Genomic DNA, 16,816 nt, shown 5'->3' on the forward strand with positions numbered 1-16,816 from the left:
TTTAAACGGAGGGGGGGGGGGGGGTACCTCACAAGAAGTAAATTAACCTTGTCGGAAAACCAGAGCTGAAGTAAAGAGAGACCTTGTTGACTTTGTCAGCACGAGGTCTGTTGAACACGGCCCGACCCCAGCACGAGTTAGTTCACAACAAAGAAAAACATCCACGCATACACGTATGTCGTAGGACAAACAAAGAGTATCTACGGCCGCGTGGCGCGTTGGTACATCCGATCCCTCGATCTTGGAAGTTAATCAATGCGCGGCCCGGTCAGTTCTTGGATGGGAGACCCCCAACCAAGGACGACCGGATTCCTGTAGCCTCACGAAGCTTTCCACGAAATCGGGGGTCCCGTGCTCGAGGAGGTGCCTCGACCACGTTAAACAGCCTCATTACTCATAATTTGGGTACCTACTGGCTGGAAAAATACACTTGGTGATTATTAAGACGTCCCAGGCTTCTGGGAAACCCGCACGCGGGTGGCAGAGAGACCGGTACAGACGGACACTGGATGATCTCAGTAGGGGAACATCCCTGAAAGACGTAGCCTGCACACAGTTTAGCTGACTCATAAGGTGCACTCTCACTGGACTTGGGGCACCCTTGCGGTATTGCGGGGTTCGAAAGCTTCAAGATACTCCAGGAATTTCAAAGATAAAGAACGAATTTTCTTACTTTTTGTGTATTTTGTCGTCTTCTACGTCTTACTTTTACGTATTACGCAATATCTAAATTATAAAAACTCGGAGAAAATAACAAAACAGTGTCGCAGTGAACAAACCCCACAATGCCGCAAGCGTGCACCAAATCCGGCGAGAGTGCACCTATACCATCAGCATGTGCCCTCTGACCCCTGGAAACAGATTCTGCTCTATAACAGGTATTTCAGCACCAGGGACAGGGACACATGACCTACACACGAAGATAAATTGTCAGTAGAAGCCGTTTAATTGCACCCCCATTTGCTAGCAAATTGTGTGCAATTATCCGGATGGTGCAACAAAACGAAGTTATTCAACTGGACCGCATCACACCGGGACAGAAGTGTGCAGTTATCCGTTGTGCAAGTAATGTAATGTGGATCACTTTAAAATTTCAAAATTGAAAGAACAAGGTTTTGTAGTTTAGAATGCAATAAAAGGGTACTTCATTCCATTCTGTGCCATCTTATAAATTTTTAATCTTAAAACTCCCTATAAGATTTCGAATCCCCTAGGAGCCAACTAATGACTATGCCCCAAGTATGTCGACGAAGGTTAGGCACCCAGGAAATAGGATACGCCAAATAGTAAAATTTACTCAAGCAACTGGATATGATTTTTGGAAACGGTCAAACGTTTCAGGCAGGATCCACTACCTTTCGACAGTGACACTAAAGAGATCTCCGAAGTATATGTACTAGTAAAGCAGATCCTGCAGTTTGAGAATGACATGCTAGGAGGCTCTTTCGACTTCAAGGAGGCACCATAGCCGGTGAAAGTTCAAAGGTTACAAGTCACCATCATGGCTGCCAAACTCACACTTTCTCGTGTTCGACGCTGCTTTTTCGACAAAAATGCCGCTTTCATCCTTCAACAAAAGAGGACTATATCTCTGCTTTCAAAGACAACCACGAGGCATCTAACCCCAATACAGGCAACGTCCTTCTTGTCTAAACAAGCCTCTAGAACTCCGTTTTTCCCTCCCGAAGTCGGTGCTAGTTTGCTCCCGCGTATGAGAAGTTACTGCAGTGTGAGCAGAGCGTGCTGGAGCTGCAGCAGACAGACCACAGGCTGGTTCTTCTGTGAGTTCTGTCAGATGGTCCAGCCGCCAGCTCCGCAGGCCACGCTGTTCGACGTCATGGACTGGTAATGTTCATCACTTTTTACTTGCATAAGATTCATATAGACCGGCCATGATGTAACGACATGATGTAACTCACCGATTTTGTTGTATAAGCCTTCTCACATAATAGGACGCATGTGCGGCGACAGGAATTCTATGTAATATGTCAAAGGGTAAGGCACACAAAAAGTAAAGAGTCATTGTCGATTTGCATAATAACGTCCAGACGGGCTTTGTGTACTTTTTGTGTGCCTTAATGTGAGAAGGCTTATTGTTGTCAAGTAAAAGTGTGTGCGTATGGCCATGGTATCATGGATGTTAATATCAATATGATATCATTTTTACTTCACTGCAACCCCCAAGGTCCAAGAGGATGGCGTGTGGGACTTTTTATCTGTGTAGAAAGGTTTTGTCAGTCTTTGAGTGAGGACTGCATGGCAGGGTGGGGTCCCAACAACACTTCACGCTGCATTTACAAGAACTTCGCCTCGTGTGTGTCTTTCTATACACTGTAACGTTACATGTGTTAGTCCCAGACTCCAGAAAGTGGCCAAATATCCAGATAACATGCCAGATGAGTGACCGGTTTGGAAGCTTTTAAGTTTACAAACCTAGGGAAAGACCTGAGCTTACTCCTCTAGATCTGGTGTTGTATCTGTCTGTTTGGCAAATTGACATTTTTTTCTGACATGTGAAGCCTGGTAAGGACTGAATAACTGTCTGTCAACAGTTCTCATTTCTGTGTTGTTGCAATGCAGTATTTGAATTTCACTGATGCTTAAATAGGTATGTTAATTTGGTATATGTCTTTTCAGTGCCAAGAAATTTGACGTAGACAACACCAAACTCTCAGTAAAGTACAAGGATCTCCAACGGCTGCTGCACCCAGACAGGTTCTCACAACATGGGGAGGTGAGGACAACACACAGACAAACAAACAAACAAACAAACAAACATGCATGCACCGGGAACTTTAACTTCATATATGGTCAAAGAAGTTGAACTCAAAAGGCCATTAATTCCCCCTTGTACACATCATTGTATGTTATTCTGCTGATATGTTTTCGCTATTTTAAGATACATTAAGATGAAAACAGAACCTCTCTGTAATCTTGTACTTGACAGGTGGAACAGGACTACGCCTCTGCTCAGTCAGCCTGGGTGAACAAGGCCTACTGGACTCTGCAGAAGCCCCTCAGTAGAGGGCTCTACATGGTACAGAGCTACGTGTTTTTGTTATTTTAACTATTTGTTTGTACATTAAGCTTTATAAAACATGGTTGCTGGTCAGGCTAACACTAACAGGTCACCAAACTCACCGTCAAGTGTTCAGTGCAATATAGAGTTTGTCCCAGCCGATGGATGATAATTGAGGTCCACAAATCTGAGCTTGAGTAAAACTGACAATAGAGAGTTGTGAACACTTTTCTAAGAAACCCATTGCTTTGATGCTAATACAAGAGGCAACAGGACAGAGTCTATGAAAAGCTTGCTTTTTTGTATGTTATTGAGCTTCACAAATTCAAGTCTGAAAGCTCACAACATGTATTATTGATATATAATCACTCCATTTAGACTTAAAATTTAAAGAAAAAAACATGTATGATTGTTAATGAATATTGAATATTCTTATTACATTTCCTATTTTCTCGTCTGTTTCCTAGTTACAACTAGAAGGAGAGAGTATAGAGGAAGGAGAGAAGCTGTCGGATCCTGAGCTGCTGATGGAAGTGATGGAGGCGAACGAACGACTGGGAGAAGCAGAGACGGAGGAGGAGGTCAGGAGCGTAGCGGAGGAAAACAGAGGTGTGCTATTACTGGATTTGTAAATGCATTTAAGTTTGCAGGGATTTACATAGACTGTAGTCAAAAACTATCATGCAAAATAGTTTGCGGTAAAATAGCAACTGCAAAAACTGCAAACATAAAACCACCACAAACATTTCTGCATTTACAAACAATAGTCTCCAAACAAATATTAGGAAGCAATGTTTGTCATACCTGGGCCATGTTAATGTTTGATATGGGTGTTTTGGACCGAACGATAACTTGGGCTTTCATAGACTTATTTTAATGTATTTATCATGCACTAGATGGCCACTGTCGATTGCTACTGGAAATGGTAACAGGCCTTGCATTCATTCATTCAATAACTTGGTTCAATGTTCACTGTACTTGTTTGTACATATCAAGGACTTTTGCCTGGAATGCGTGTGAAATGCTTCATTCACATGCCAGTGTATTTTCCTGTTTTGACGAATGTAATTATGATTGAATTTTTATGTGCTGTCATTTTTTTTCACTCAGAAAAGCTGGACAGACTTTGTAAGGAACTGTCAGATGCTTTCGATAAAGGTGAGTTCAACTTGCACTAATATTGCAACAACTGATAAATGTTTCAAAACTTTACAATACAAAATATACAAATGTTAAGGATGTTAAGCAATACCTTCAAGACTGAAGACAATCCATCCTCCTACGCAGGGACATCCAATGGCGAAACCCCCAGTCTGGATATATACCCTGCTTTCTCAACCGTCACCCTTAGTTCCTGACTGCCCTGCTTATAAATATTAATGAGATTACCCTTATATATGCTTGACCACCTTGAAAACCGAAATGCCTATTCTCTGATTGGCTGACAGCTAGTTTCGGGGGGGCGTCCACAGGAACTAAGAGTGGCGGTCCAGAAAGCAGGGTACATCCAGACAGGCGGTTTTGCCGTTTGATCTCCCTGCATATGACGATGAAGACAATGGTAACTGTTGTTCTCCCTTCCAGGGGATGTGAGTAGAGCTAAGGAAATTTTGACCAGGATGCAATACTACAGTAACATCGAGGACAAGGTCAAGGAGAGGCTGCCACCATCTTAGGCATCTTCAAGGAAATGTCACAAATAGCTATATAGCCAATGACTCTTTTCTAGTTTGTAATGATTATAGACCATTTAATATGACAATCAATGTTTTGTCTTTTAATATCATGAAGTTCTACTGTGTCATTATATAACGCGAACGTTAGTTTCCTTTTTTTTGCGAGGTATCCTATATCCATTGTAAATAAAAACGGTATTTACGTATTTCAACAAACAATGGCTTAAAAAATCTCATGCAGATTTGAATACATGCACAAGTGTGAATGGGGCCAAACTGCATAATTATGTATATGTCATGTATATAGAAAGAATTAAACTTTTTTAAAGCAGTAACTGCAGTCTTTTTGTAAACACACCATGAGCACTCTCTTGGTATGTACGCACAAAATTCAAAGTAATTTCTTTGAAAGTTATATTAAAGGTAGATAATCAGCATTTACATGTGCAATTTCTGCTCATCTTTAAAACTTCTTTTTCCCCAAACAAAGTCTTCCAACAACTAGCTATGTTTGAAAGTCAAGGAATGTTTTATATTATGTGCAGTCCATTGAACGGATTTTCCAATTATAGATATATTTATAAGTCCCTATATGTCTTTACCAGCTTGTCTTGTCTTATTGTTTACACACATTGTATAAAGACAACTTTGCTGTTTTATTGTCCCACATGCACACGCCCTTTTTTACTGTACCACACTCAGTAATTGTAAAACTTGTGCAGGGGTTTTTGGCCAACTCTTGTTGTATTGTAAGTGTTGTACAACTTGTGACCAATAAATTAAAAAAAATCTTGTTCCGTGCTTTGTTTGTGAGTTTTGACCCGGCAGCAACCCTTCACTTAGTACAAACCATCATTCCTGTGGTGCAGGGAAAAGTCTAACCCGGATACCATTGCCCCCTTGCAGATCACTCCATTACTGTAGTTACAGCCCGGTATTGAACATACATGTACTATGTACATGTATGTTGCAATTCTTGCCCTGGCCTTTGATAAATACAATTCAGATTCATCTCTCAAAACTACAAGACATGTCAGCTTTTCAAGAAGGCCAGTACATCACCTTGAGAGTCTATCATATTATCAATTTCCAAGCAAAAACAAAACAAACTTGTCTCCAAGGAACTTAGGCAGTTGTGTGGCCCAGTCTTGATTCTCTATGCGTATTAAATTATGTTAGCATGTGAAGATAAAGGAAAACAGCCAATGAGGAAAAATATTGTTTACTTGTGAGCTACATTACAAAAAGGACACTGATGGACACATTATCTCTGTTGGATATATTTATTTCATTCCAAAGAGGATTTGCTGCTTTAATCTACTCCGAGTCTTAGCTCCTCTTCTGAGCCATCCACGGCCTCTCCACCGCCTGCTGTTTCTGGTACGCCTTGATGCTTTTCTTGGGTGGGTGGAGAGTCTGGCTGAGCCCTGGTCTCTTTCTCCTGTGCTGTACAGGGTTATCTGGGTCCTCATCATTCAGCACTTCTGGCTGATCAAAATACCCTGCGGATGTAGCTACAGTCCCTGTGGGGGCCTCGTTGTGTTGGAGTGAGGCGGGGAGATCGCTGTCGTGGGCGTACTTGCATTTGTGTCCGAACCGACACCTCCCCTTGCGGAAGTTCCAGCAGACTTTCTTCCCGGCGATGTGTGCGGGTTTCTCGTTCGGCGTCAGCTTCACGTGTTTCTCCAGGACCTTCTCTTTCTCTCGTTCCGCGATCCGATACGGGTTGTGAAAAATGGAGGCGCTCTGTCCCGCGGGCGTTCGGTCGTGCGTCAGCGAGGCAGGAGTCCCTAGTAATGGGTTTGGCAATTTACTAGTCTGTGAAATGGTTCTCCCTCCTGGGTTATGTAAGTTTGGAGATGGAAGTTTCTGTCTCTGTTCTGTTGCATATTTGCTATCATCAGGCGATACAGCATTGTCCTCGGAATCAGAAGATGATGAAGATGCTCCTTCTAGATAATTCGTTCTTTTACGGTCTTCCCTGTAAAAAAACAAAAGGACAATTATGCTTGTATATTGATGAAGGTATACAGCAGATGGCTGGAACATCTGACCATTTTGTAAGAATACCTAGTTTAGTAGCTTGACAATTATTTAGCGGGTTGGGGGGTGCAGAATTTCCTTGTTGCATGTTGGCCCTAAAGCCAAGGTAGTTGGCCTGCGTAGGCCCTGGGAAAAGGTTGGCATCCAGGCCAAAACAAAAATGGGGGAGGAGGGCACGCTATGTCAGCAACGCCTAGCCCATCTCAGTTCCTTACTGAGCTTCACAGATCATATCGAAGTGACTACCTCAGTGGTGCTAGTTTCCGTCTCTATTTAGGGCGTTATTCTGGGAAGTTATATGAGTCAGTATCTTGAAAAGGAAGATCGAGAAAAAGAATCCGGAACATTTCCTGATAAATAAAGTCGAACACACAAGGAAAAGCACACAACAGAAACTCTTGTCTTGACCAAGGACAGTCCTTGATACGACCAAGGAGCTTTTAAAAACAACACTTCTATGTCATCTGGGACCCTACTCTCAGCCTGTAAGTGTTCATTTCTTCTTCATCTATAATCTACAGACCTGTTAGTCCCCTCAAATTGCTCTTTGTTGATGTTCTCCGGGTCCGAAGAATCGTCCGAATCGTAGTCTGCTACAAGACCCGCCATTTTGACGACCGCGAGAAACCAACAAAAACACTAAAAGCAAATCATTAACCAAAATTGAGCTTTTAAATGTCAAAACCGGTGCCTACAAAGTATATAGCATTGCGTAGATATTTTTTGACCATATTATATTTAGCTGAGTAGCTTAATCCTTTGTACGATAAACGAATTTGGTACGTTTTGATGTTGTAGAACAGATGATTACATTCAAGACATTCTTGCATCATGGGGGTGTTTATTAGTAAATATTTGCCAAATATATTGCTATTCAATCAATGATAAACATGTAAAATTAGTAATTTTCAAATTTAAATCACTTTTCAATTTTCTAGTTGGAATTTTATAGATATTTATCTGATATTGTATGAAATTTTATAAATGACCCACTTTCACATTTGGAATCGTCTATGTCAAGATGACCTTTAGGTTGTCAGACGCGTGCCAAAGTTCAACAAATAATGGCGCATCTTCTTCACTTTCCGTGGCGTTACGATGTACCGTAGAGCTGTCATCTAAACATTGTTTCTGTTTCGTCGACATGAGTAGTTTTTACAGCTAACTGGCTGCCTTGGAGTGAAATTCCGAGTTGCGAAGTTGTCGTAAAAGGGGCGCTAAAATTCGTTCTGGTCAGCCGGGCCGTACCACCTGGCTACAGCCTCAGGGTGCAAGTTGTGACTCTTCAACCTAAAGGTCGTCTGACTGGTTAATTAAAGACTTGACTGACGTAAGAGATCGTGGTGACATTTTCGTTTCCTACTGGAAGACTCTGAGCGCGAGGAAAGCAGCCATGGACACCAGTAGATGACCAGAGGTGCGTTTATTTACTAACGGTTATATAAATAATTAATAGTTTGCATAGGGTTCGCTTAAAAGGCTGGGCTGTCTACCAGGCCAGGCTACCTGGCCTGTCTACCTGGCCTGGCTATCACGTCAGGCTGCTCAGATCCCCCCATTCATAGCCCCATCATATGGCACTCAGCCTGATTGACAGGCATAGTAATTGCTAATCTCAAACCCTGCCAGTGACCTGATGCTGGCCTGTCCACCACTGGCTGGGTCCTTTGGGAATGTGTCTCAGGGAGGCCTTGCTTGCAGCGTGTCAGGAACACAAGTACCAGTACTGTGTGGGTGTATGTTTGTGTGTGTGTGAATGTGTGTGTGTGTGTGTGTGTGTTTGTGTGTAAGAATGGGCTTGCCAGCAACAGAAATTCGTTTCTTTATTGAATATCTGTCTTCTAGAACAGAAACTATCTCAGCTTGTGCAACAAGAAGAAAGAGCATAAATCACTGTAAAGCCAAACTTGTACTGACCAAGGGGGGTATCATTACATGTACCTCCTTGTTCACTATGCTAGTATTCCATGTTGACATATACAATCTCGGTAGTCACAAGGCCTTTTTGAGGCTGTGGATTGTTATCCACTGTATAATTTTTGTGTCCAGGACAGAGCCCAATCCTCTCCTTGAGTCCTTCCACTGCCAATATTCTCTCCAACCCCCTTGTACAAGTTGGAGTGGGGAAAGTAATCAGCACAGATTTTGTGACATGTCAAAAGATTTGAACCCAGGACCTCTGTTTTCTAGGTCTAACAACCTAAAGCATGTACCGAACACAGCGCTTGTACACAGTACTTGAATGCGTTCCTGACATACCGTAAAGGAAGGCCTCCCAGACACATTCCCGAAGGGTCCAGCCAGTGGACAGGCCAACCTCAGGTCACTGCATGCACTGGCAGGGTTTGAAATTAGCAATTGCTATGCCTGTCAATCAGCTATTTTGGCTGAGTGCCACATGATGGGGCTATGAATGGGGGGATCTGAGTAGCCTGACGTAATGGCCAGGCCAGGTAGACAGGCCAGGTAGCCTGGCCCGGTAGACAGCCCAGCCTTTTAAGCGAACCCGTTTGCATAAGCTCCAAGTAGGTCCTACGGTAGCCAAAGGTATAGTATCAAAAGCTGGCAACTGCTATTTAAGAGTGTATTTTTGTTTGAACCTTTGTTTATAAGCCGGTCTTTTTTATTTTATTTATTTATTCATCTCAAAACATGTGGGTAGCCCCTTCAACTTGTTTGAAGTTGATTTCCAAGGGGGCCCACTACATAAATAACAAAAACGAAACGTGTTACATTCAGTAAGACAACCAGAGGACAACAAACAATATATACAAATAAACCGAGGCGTCTTTACCAAGAACAGTTGTCGAGGTCAACAAAAAACGTCAACGGTGGAGGTCAGAGGTCCATGTGCGGAGTAGTGTGTCTTAGAGCAGCTTTAAACTGCCGTAGAGTTGGTGCATGTCTTATGTCCGCCGAAAGGGTATTGTAATATGTTGCTCCTCTGTATGCAAATGTGCGGTGGCCAGCTGTGTTTGTGTAATTGGGTTTATGGAGCAAAGAGGCTTGTCTGGTGTTATGGCTGTGTAACAGGTGGTTGTGTACAAAGGTGGTATCCAGGTATGTCGGGACAAGCCCGTTAATACATTTAAAGACCATCACACACATGTGTTCCTTTCTCCGCTGCGCAAGATACTTCCAGTTGAGTCTGCTATGTAGGTCTTGGACACTGGATCGTCGCTTCATTAGTAGGATGACCCTGGCAGCTCGATTTTGAAGAACCTGAAGTTGTCGCTGCTTGGTGATGTTACAATTTTCCCAAACAATGTCGCAATACTCAAGTAGTGGTAGAATCATGCATCTGTATAACATACTTGAAATGTTGACTGTGAGACATGATCTTAAGCGTCTTAGCAAACCTATTCTCTGTGATACCTTGGAACATACCATGTCAATGTGTTCGTTCCATGAGATATTGCAGTCAAGGAGAACACCTAGGTATTTGAATTTGTACACTTGTTCAACTGTTTCCTGATCAATTTGGAGTCTAAGTGGAGGTACTGCTCTTAGCTTCCCACCACTACCGAATAGAATCCACTTAGTCTTAGCGACATTCAGTGTTAGGCGATTTGAATGTAGCCATGTGGCAAGGTTTGCTAGTTCAGAGTTTAAGGTGTTCTCTATGACTCTAGCGTCCTTGCTGGAACAGAAAATAGCAGTATCATCTGCATACAGACATACTTTACATACAGTAGAGACTGATGAAGGTAAGTCGTTTATGTACAGAATGAACAGTAGGGGGCCCAGAATAGAGCCCTGGGGTACCTCTAATGTAACTGGTAGGAAGTCGGATTCACATCCATTTAGACTAACAGTTTGTTCCCTTCCAGCTAAGTAATCAGTGAACCAGTGATGCTCAACCCCATGTACACCAACCCAGGACAGTTTCTGTAATAAGACATTCTGATCCACGGTGTCAAATGCCTTTTTTGAGTGTTCATTGGCTAGGTTTGAGTGTTCATTGGCTAGGCCGGCTACACTCCTTTGCCAGCTTTTGAAAATTTGATACTACCTTACGTCACCATAGCATCTGCTTGGAGATTATCTAAGTCTTTTAATTAACAGCCTCCATGGGCTTCTGAAAACAACAATAGAAAATGGCCAAATAGACTAAATCATTCGCCAGAGTTGTTAGGCAGCCATTTCGATTACCGAGCTCTAGACAACCCCCACAAACTGGAAATGACTGACGTAGAAGTGAAGATCGGCCTAAAATGGAACTAGCCGTTTCCTATACCTGGCCGAAGAAACTCTACTCTACTCTACTATTGAGTTATTTGCAACCCAATTTGGGCTAACTCCTTTGACATTAAGTCTAAAATTTTCTCTAATCATAATTTATCAAATTATCCCTCAGTCACAGAGATCAGAACGCATGTGCAGCGACAGGAATTCTACATAATATGTCACAGGTAAAGGCTTGGAAAAAAAACACCTGGACATTGTTATGCAAATCTAAGCAATTTTGGTCGGGACAATGACGGTTTTCGTTTCGGGGCCTTTACCTTTGACACATTTCCTAGAATTCCTGTCGCCGCACATGCGTTCTGATCTCTGTGAGTTGGAGAGGGCATCCCCATATAGCCTACTAGTAGTACGATTATCTGTAGTGAGGTATACGTACTTAAAACAGTTTTGTACTTTAGGAAATGGCCAAGCAGACTAAATGATTTGCCATAATTGTCAAGTAGCCATTGAGTAATTTACCTTCAGGCATGATTACCTTTGTCAAGGACGTTATAAAATCGGTTATGCCATTGTGTGTGTCTGTATGAAGGTCAAGAGCATAACTTGAGAACCTGTGGCTGGATTTTCATGATGTTTGAAGTTTGAGTAGTGGTTGTGAAAACAAATGACGAAATATCAAGCGCAAATATGGTTCACCTGCCATTTTCTGTCTGTGCTGTATCGACGTCGTATCCGTCGTATCCATTTGTAATTATATTGCTACTGGGATCCCTGTCACGGGTAGGCAGTAGTCGGATAGTCTTCACACTGTGCTTCCATGGGGCTGATCCGTCCAGTGAGTCCAGATCTGGGCTTCAACTTCATGGTTTGCCTCAATGGCCGGACCCTACCTTCCGCACCCGCAAGTTAGCCAAGCCCGCGACACTACCGGCTGCTTGTCGGTGACTGCTACCGGCACTGCCTATGCCTTTATCTGTATGAAGAACTTTCCAGTTCGGTTTGGATAGGGCTTAACACCCGTTTTTTTACGAACTGCAAATTATTGTGCAAATGACAGATCCAGCTGGAGATGCACAATCCAGGCAGCTGATTCTGGCGGCAAAAACTCATGATCAAAAAGCCTGTCTTTTTACTAGGCCAAGACTTAACAAATGGTCTTAACAAATTTATTACCACCTGAAGCACAGTAGGGGAATCTTCGTCAAGTTTTTCAAGAGTATTTGCAGATAGATGTGCAAAGGTTTCAGTGTAATCTAACCAGCTGCTGCTGCGCTGCATGCCTGCGAAGCTGACCAGTGTGTTATGCCAAAACAGATACAGAAGCTGGTGTGTTACGCCAAAACAGATACAGAAGCTGGTGTGTTTCGCCAAAGGGCTGGGTTATACCGGCTATACAATTATACCGGCTATACATACAGAAAACACCCCTAAGCCTCAGAACCAGAGGAGAATGGTGCTCAGCTTGATAGGAGAAGCTACAATGTAGACGACGTACATGCGCAGCATAGAAGAAAATTTGATCAAAGGTAAAGAGCTGAGCCAGCTGACAGATGTGTGTTCTTTGTTGGTTTTCGTCAACTCGCAAAGGTCGACTCCCTCCCAAGTGTAACAGTGGGGTTCAAGCACTGCCAAACCGACCATGGAAAACGGCTCTGAGCCTTTGGCATAGTTGTTTGTCAAACTTTGTGTTGCTGGGTTTGTGTTCTAGCAGCTGCCTGGGTTTGGCGCAGATTTGAATCCCAGTAGCCAGGATATTAATACTGTGTCTTTCTTTTTCTACTCCTTTCTTACACACTAGTCATTCTCAACTTATAATAGTACTGTAAGCCAAATCTGTAGTGCTGCTATGCAGTCCAGGCAGCGTAATTATAAGTCAGGTACCCATTTTGACACCTGGGTGGAGTGAGGAAATTAATGCCTTTCCCAAGGACATGTGTAACATCATATAAGCGTAGCCAGATCTGTTACTTTACCTCCCCAGCGTAATTATAAGTCTGGTACCCATTTTGACAGATGGGTGGAGTGAGTAAATTAGTGCCTTTCCCAAGGACACAGTTTATCTAGCCTGGAATGGAACCGGTGTCCTCTCATCAATCTCTTATCTATCAGTGTCACCAAGGACGTTATGGTGTCACTGATCATTTGAAGATCTGTATGTTGTCATGTAATCAATAACCTGGCAGGCTGCAGCCTGAAAATGTCTACACCTGGGGAGGTCAAAGGTTAGATCTGATAAGGAAAGGTGTCTCGTGACTATGATGTAAAGCAGTGTCTGTTATGTCAATTGCTTACACAACTACTAAGTACTGTAGCCTGTGCGGGGTATAGCATTAGGGGACATCTTAGCATGGTAAAGCCACGTGGGCAGTGGCACAGGCAGTAGTATAGATATAATACTCTTCTGTTTGTTTTTTGACAGGGACCTTGGCTGGGCATTTTATAATCCTCATTCCTGTATTTTTAAAATTTAAGCACAAAATCTTTTGAAATAAAGCCATGGCTAGTAATGGGCACCTGTGTTGTTGTTAAATGTTCAACGCACCACTAGGTCAGAAATGCGGTCATCTTTTGTTCTACGATACTGGGGTAAAGGTGACAGACATTGCAATCACTCCCAATTATTTGAATATTGTTAACATGGATGTCTAACCTCCATATAGGCAACCCCCAATTATGTTAGACTTAGAGGGGGCTGACATGAAGTGAGTACTGTAAATGCAGAAACTTTTGCGGTGGTTTTAATTTCGTGGTTTTCTCGGTGGCCGCTTCACCGCGAACTTAAAACCACCGCGAACATTTTTTCGTGGCAGTAAGAGACTACAGTGCATGGTGCTACCACGAACTTAAAACCACTGCCAAAAGTCCTTTTTCCCGCTGCCGCAAAATGAAATCCCCGCGAACTTAAACGCATTTACATTAACAGATGACTGGGGTGACTGACCTGCCAACACCATGTTTGTGTACTTGTAAAACATTTGCAAGGTCCAGAACTAGTTCTGGCGACTTAATCAGGATGTGAGGCTGCCGCTTAGGCAAGGTAACATAAATACCTTTGTTACCTCCATGAAATGTCATGGAGGTTATATTTACCTCCATGAAATGTCATGGAGGTTATATTTTACCCTGCGTTTGTGTGTCTGTCTGTGTGTTTGTGTGTGTGTGTGTAAACAAGATAACTCAAGAATGGTTGGGTGGATCGGTTTCATACTTGGTGTGTTGGTAGGGTGTGATGAAAGCTGAAAATGATTAGATTTTGGGCCCCCTAGCGGCTCCCCTTGGTACTGCAGCGCAACTTCCGGTTTTGCTATTTCGGTGTTCTGAACATGCTATGGTCACGATTTTTGAGTGTTAGATAGCTCTTGTGCTCAGGAAGAAGTGACATAAGTTTGGGCCCCCTAGCGTCTAGTTTTGGGATAGCAGGGGCATTTTTGTCAAAAACTTCTGAAGAGGATAACTCAAGAAAGGAACAACGGATTTTCATACTTTTTGGTATGTAGGTACCTCAGACAATGTTGTACAAAATGAAATACTAATTATGCAAAATAGGAGCAAATTTGCATAATTAATGACAACATTAAATCATAGCAGTTTTTTCTATGTATCTCTTGTCTTGGACGTGATATGGTCTTGAAATTTGGGTGGTAGATAGCTTTCAGTGTCATGACAAAGTGGGGCAAGTTTCAGCCCCCTAACATTTAATTTGGGAACTGCAGGGGCATTTTTGTCAAGACACTCCAAAGAGGATAACTGCAGAAAGGATTGACGGATTTGCATCATATTAGGCATGCGGGTAACTTAGGCAAAGATGTTCATAATGATATACATGTTATGCAAGTGAGGACTTAATTTGCATAATTAATGAGGAAATTGTATAATTCCATTGTTTGCAATAACTGGACTTCAATAAATGTAACACATGTTAATTATGATAGGTGGAATATAAGCAGATACCAAATATGGTAATGAGGAACTTATTTGCATAATTTATGTAAAAATCGCAAAACCGCTTCATGATTAATAATGGGAATTTTATAATTGTGACATGTGTACGTTTGTCAATGATGAACAACACCATGCATAAATTATGTTAATGTCTTAGTCCATTGCATGAAATTTACGAAAGCTCTAAATTTTCATGGAGGTATGAGGTCGCCGAACTCTAGTTTACCCTTCGTTTGTGTGTCTGTGTGTGTGTTTGTGTGTGTGTGTGTGTGTGTGTGTGTAAACAAAATAACTCAAGAACGGTTGGATGGATTGGTTTCATACTTGGTGTGTTGGTAGGGTGTGATGAAAGCTGGAAATGATTAGATTTTGGGCCCCCTAGCGGCTCCCCTTGGTACTGCAGCGCAACTTCCGGTTTTGCTATCTCGGTGTTCTGAACATGCTATGGTCACGATTTTTGAGTATTAGATAGCTCTTGTGCTCAGGAAGAAATGACATAAGTTTGGGCCCCCTAGCGTTTAGTTTTGGGATAGCAGGGGCATTGTTGTCAAAAACTTCTGAAGAGGATAACTCAAGAAGGGAACAACGGATTTTCATCATTTTTGGTATGTAGGTACCTCAGACAATGTTGTACAAAATGAAATACTAATTATGCAAAATAGGAGCACAATTGCATAATTGATGAGAATATTCTATCATAGCAGTTTTTTCAATGTATCTCTTGTTGAAGACATGCTATGGTCTTGACATTTAGGTGGTAGATAGCTTTTAGTGCCATAAACAAGTGGGGCAAGTTTCAGCCCCCTAACATTTAATTGTGGAACTGCAGGGGTGTTTTTGTCAAGACACTCCAAAGAGGATAACTGCAGAAAGGAACGACGGATTGCCTGCATTTTAGGCATGCATGTAGCTTAGGCAAAGATGTTCATAATGATATACATGTTATGCAAATGAGGACTTAATTTGCATAATTAATGAGGAAATTGTATAGTTCCATTGTTTTCAATAACTGGACCTCAATACATGTAACACATGTTAATTATGATAGGTGGAATATAAGCAGATACCAAATATGGTAATGAGGAACTTATTTGCATAATTTATGTAAAAATTGCAAAACCACTTTATGATTAATAATGGGAATTTTATAATTGTGACATGTGTACGTTAGTCAGTGATGAACAACACCATGCATAAATTATGTTAATTTGTTAGTCAATTGCATGAAATTTACGAAAGCTCTTAAATTTCATGGAGGTATTAGGTCGCCGAACTCTAGTTCAAACTATGTCTTACATGTATTATAATGTATTGTATATGTACACCAAGAAGGCCAATTGCTCACGAGATAGTAGCTGCTTCACCGCGAACTTAAAACCCCCGTGAACATTTTGTCCATGACAGTAAGACATAAGAGACAACAGTGCATGGTGCTACTGCAAACCCTGCAAAACCACTGCCGAAAAGTTAGTTTCCCCGCTACCGCGAAAATAAATCCCTGCATACTGAAATACATTTACTTATTGTTTGCCCAACCTTCATAAACGTTTGTCCTAAATTTTTAGTCTGTTAGAAGTCATCGACCTTTAAAAGGTGAAGGCAGCTGACTTTAGCCTTGATTTGAGTCCAGCTGCAGATTTTTTGTCTGGTGGGGTTCATTGACCTCCCCTTTGTGTATGACATGGTATACAGGCAAGTCTTTACCAAGTCTGTTTACATCTATTGTATACACAGTTAGTGGCCAATGACTTCCCGAGAATTAAGGTACCCAGGAGCGTTGTCCTCAAATACTCGTCAAAAATCAATGAACTTAAACTATAGGTGTGTTTAGTAAGTAAAAATGAGCTCCCGTTTACATTTGTGTGTGACATTGCATACAATCTTCACTAAGTCTGTTTAGACACAACACAGTATACACAGTTAGAGGCCAAGGACATCCCAAAAATTA

The 16,816-nt window shown here is 42.0% G+C and overlaps 3 protein-coding genes across 4 annotated transcripts in view; 2 read left to right on the top strand and 1 right to left on the bottom strand.

Moving 5' to 3' along the window:
* The first annotated feature begins 1,454 nt into the window (after positions 1 to 1,454).
* Positions 1,455 to 5,490, top strand: LOC118425606 (iron-sulfur cluster co-chaperone protein HscB-like). Its single transcript, XM_035834555.1, has 6 exons — positions 1,455 to 1,845; positions 2,638 to 2,734; positions 2,948 to 3,037; positions 3,487 to 3,628; positions 4,130 to 4,177; positions 4,604 to 5,490. Exons 1-6 carry the CDS (start codon positions 1,502 to 1,504, stop codon positions 4,693 to 4,695), a joined length of 813 nt encoding a protein of 270 aa, XP_035690448.1. The 5' UTR covers positions 1,455 to 1,501; the 3' UTR covers positions 4,696 to 5,490.
* A 473-nt stretch (positions 5,491 to 5,963) lies between these two features.
* Positions 5,964 to 7,485, bottom strand: LOC118425607. Its single transcript, XM_035834556.1, has 2 exons — positions 7,262 to 7,485; positions 5,964 to 6,676 (listed from the first exon to the last, which is right to left on the bottom strand). Exons 1-2 carry the CDS (start codon positions 7,345 to 7,347, stop codon positions 6,025 to 6,027), a joined length of 738 nt encoding a protein of 245 aa, XP_035690449.1. The 5' UTR covers positions 7,348 to 7,485; the 3' UTR covers positions 5,964 to 6,024.
* Positions 7,486 to 7,741: 256 nt separating this feature from the next.
* The window catches only part of LOC118425605 (transmembrane protein 116-like), a 39,690-nt gene continuing 30,615 nt past the window's right edge, over positions 7,742 to 16,816 (top strand). For both annotated transcript variants that reach the window (XM_035834552.1, XM_035834554.1), the window contains exon 1: positions 7,742 to 8,155. The gene's annotated coding sequence lies outside the window, so the exon portion shown is untranslated. The remainder of the gene's footprint in view (positions 8,156 to 16,816) is intronic.

This window comes from Branchiostoma floridae, chromosome 11 (genome assembly GCF_000003815.2).
Source record: "Branchiostoma floridae strain S238N-H82 chromosome 11, Bfl_VNyyK, whole genome shotgun sequence".
NCBI lineage: Eukaryota > Metazoa > Chordata > Leptocardii > Amphioxiformes > Branchiostomatidae > Branchiostoma > Branchiostoma floridae.

Excerpts from the sequence above, each read along its gene's own strand:
- LOC118425606 (XM_035834555.1), top strand. The coding sequence starts at position 1,502 with ATGGCTGCCAAACTCACACTTTCTCGTGTTCGACGCTGCTTTTTCGAC. Across the intron at positions 2,735-2,947 it reads GGTTCTCACAACATGGGGAG|GTGGAACAGGACTACGCCTC; the intron begins GTGAGGACAACA and ends TGTACTTGACAG. Across the intron at positions 3,629-4,129 it reads CGTAGCGGAGGAAAACAGAG|AAAAGCTGGACAGACTTTGT; the intron begins GTGTGCTATTAC and ends TTTTTCACTCAG.
- LOC118425607 (XM_035834556.1), bottom strand. The coding sequence starts at position 7,347 with ATGGCGGGTCTTGTAGCAGACTACGATTCGGACGATTCTTCGGACCCG. Across the intron at positions 6,677-7,261 it reads CAATTTGAGGGGACTAACAG|GGAAGACCGTAAAAGAACGA; the intron begins GTCTGTAGATTA and ends GTTTTTTTACAG.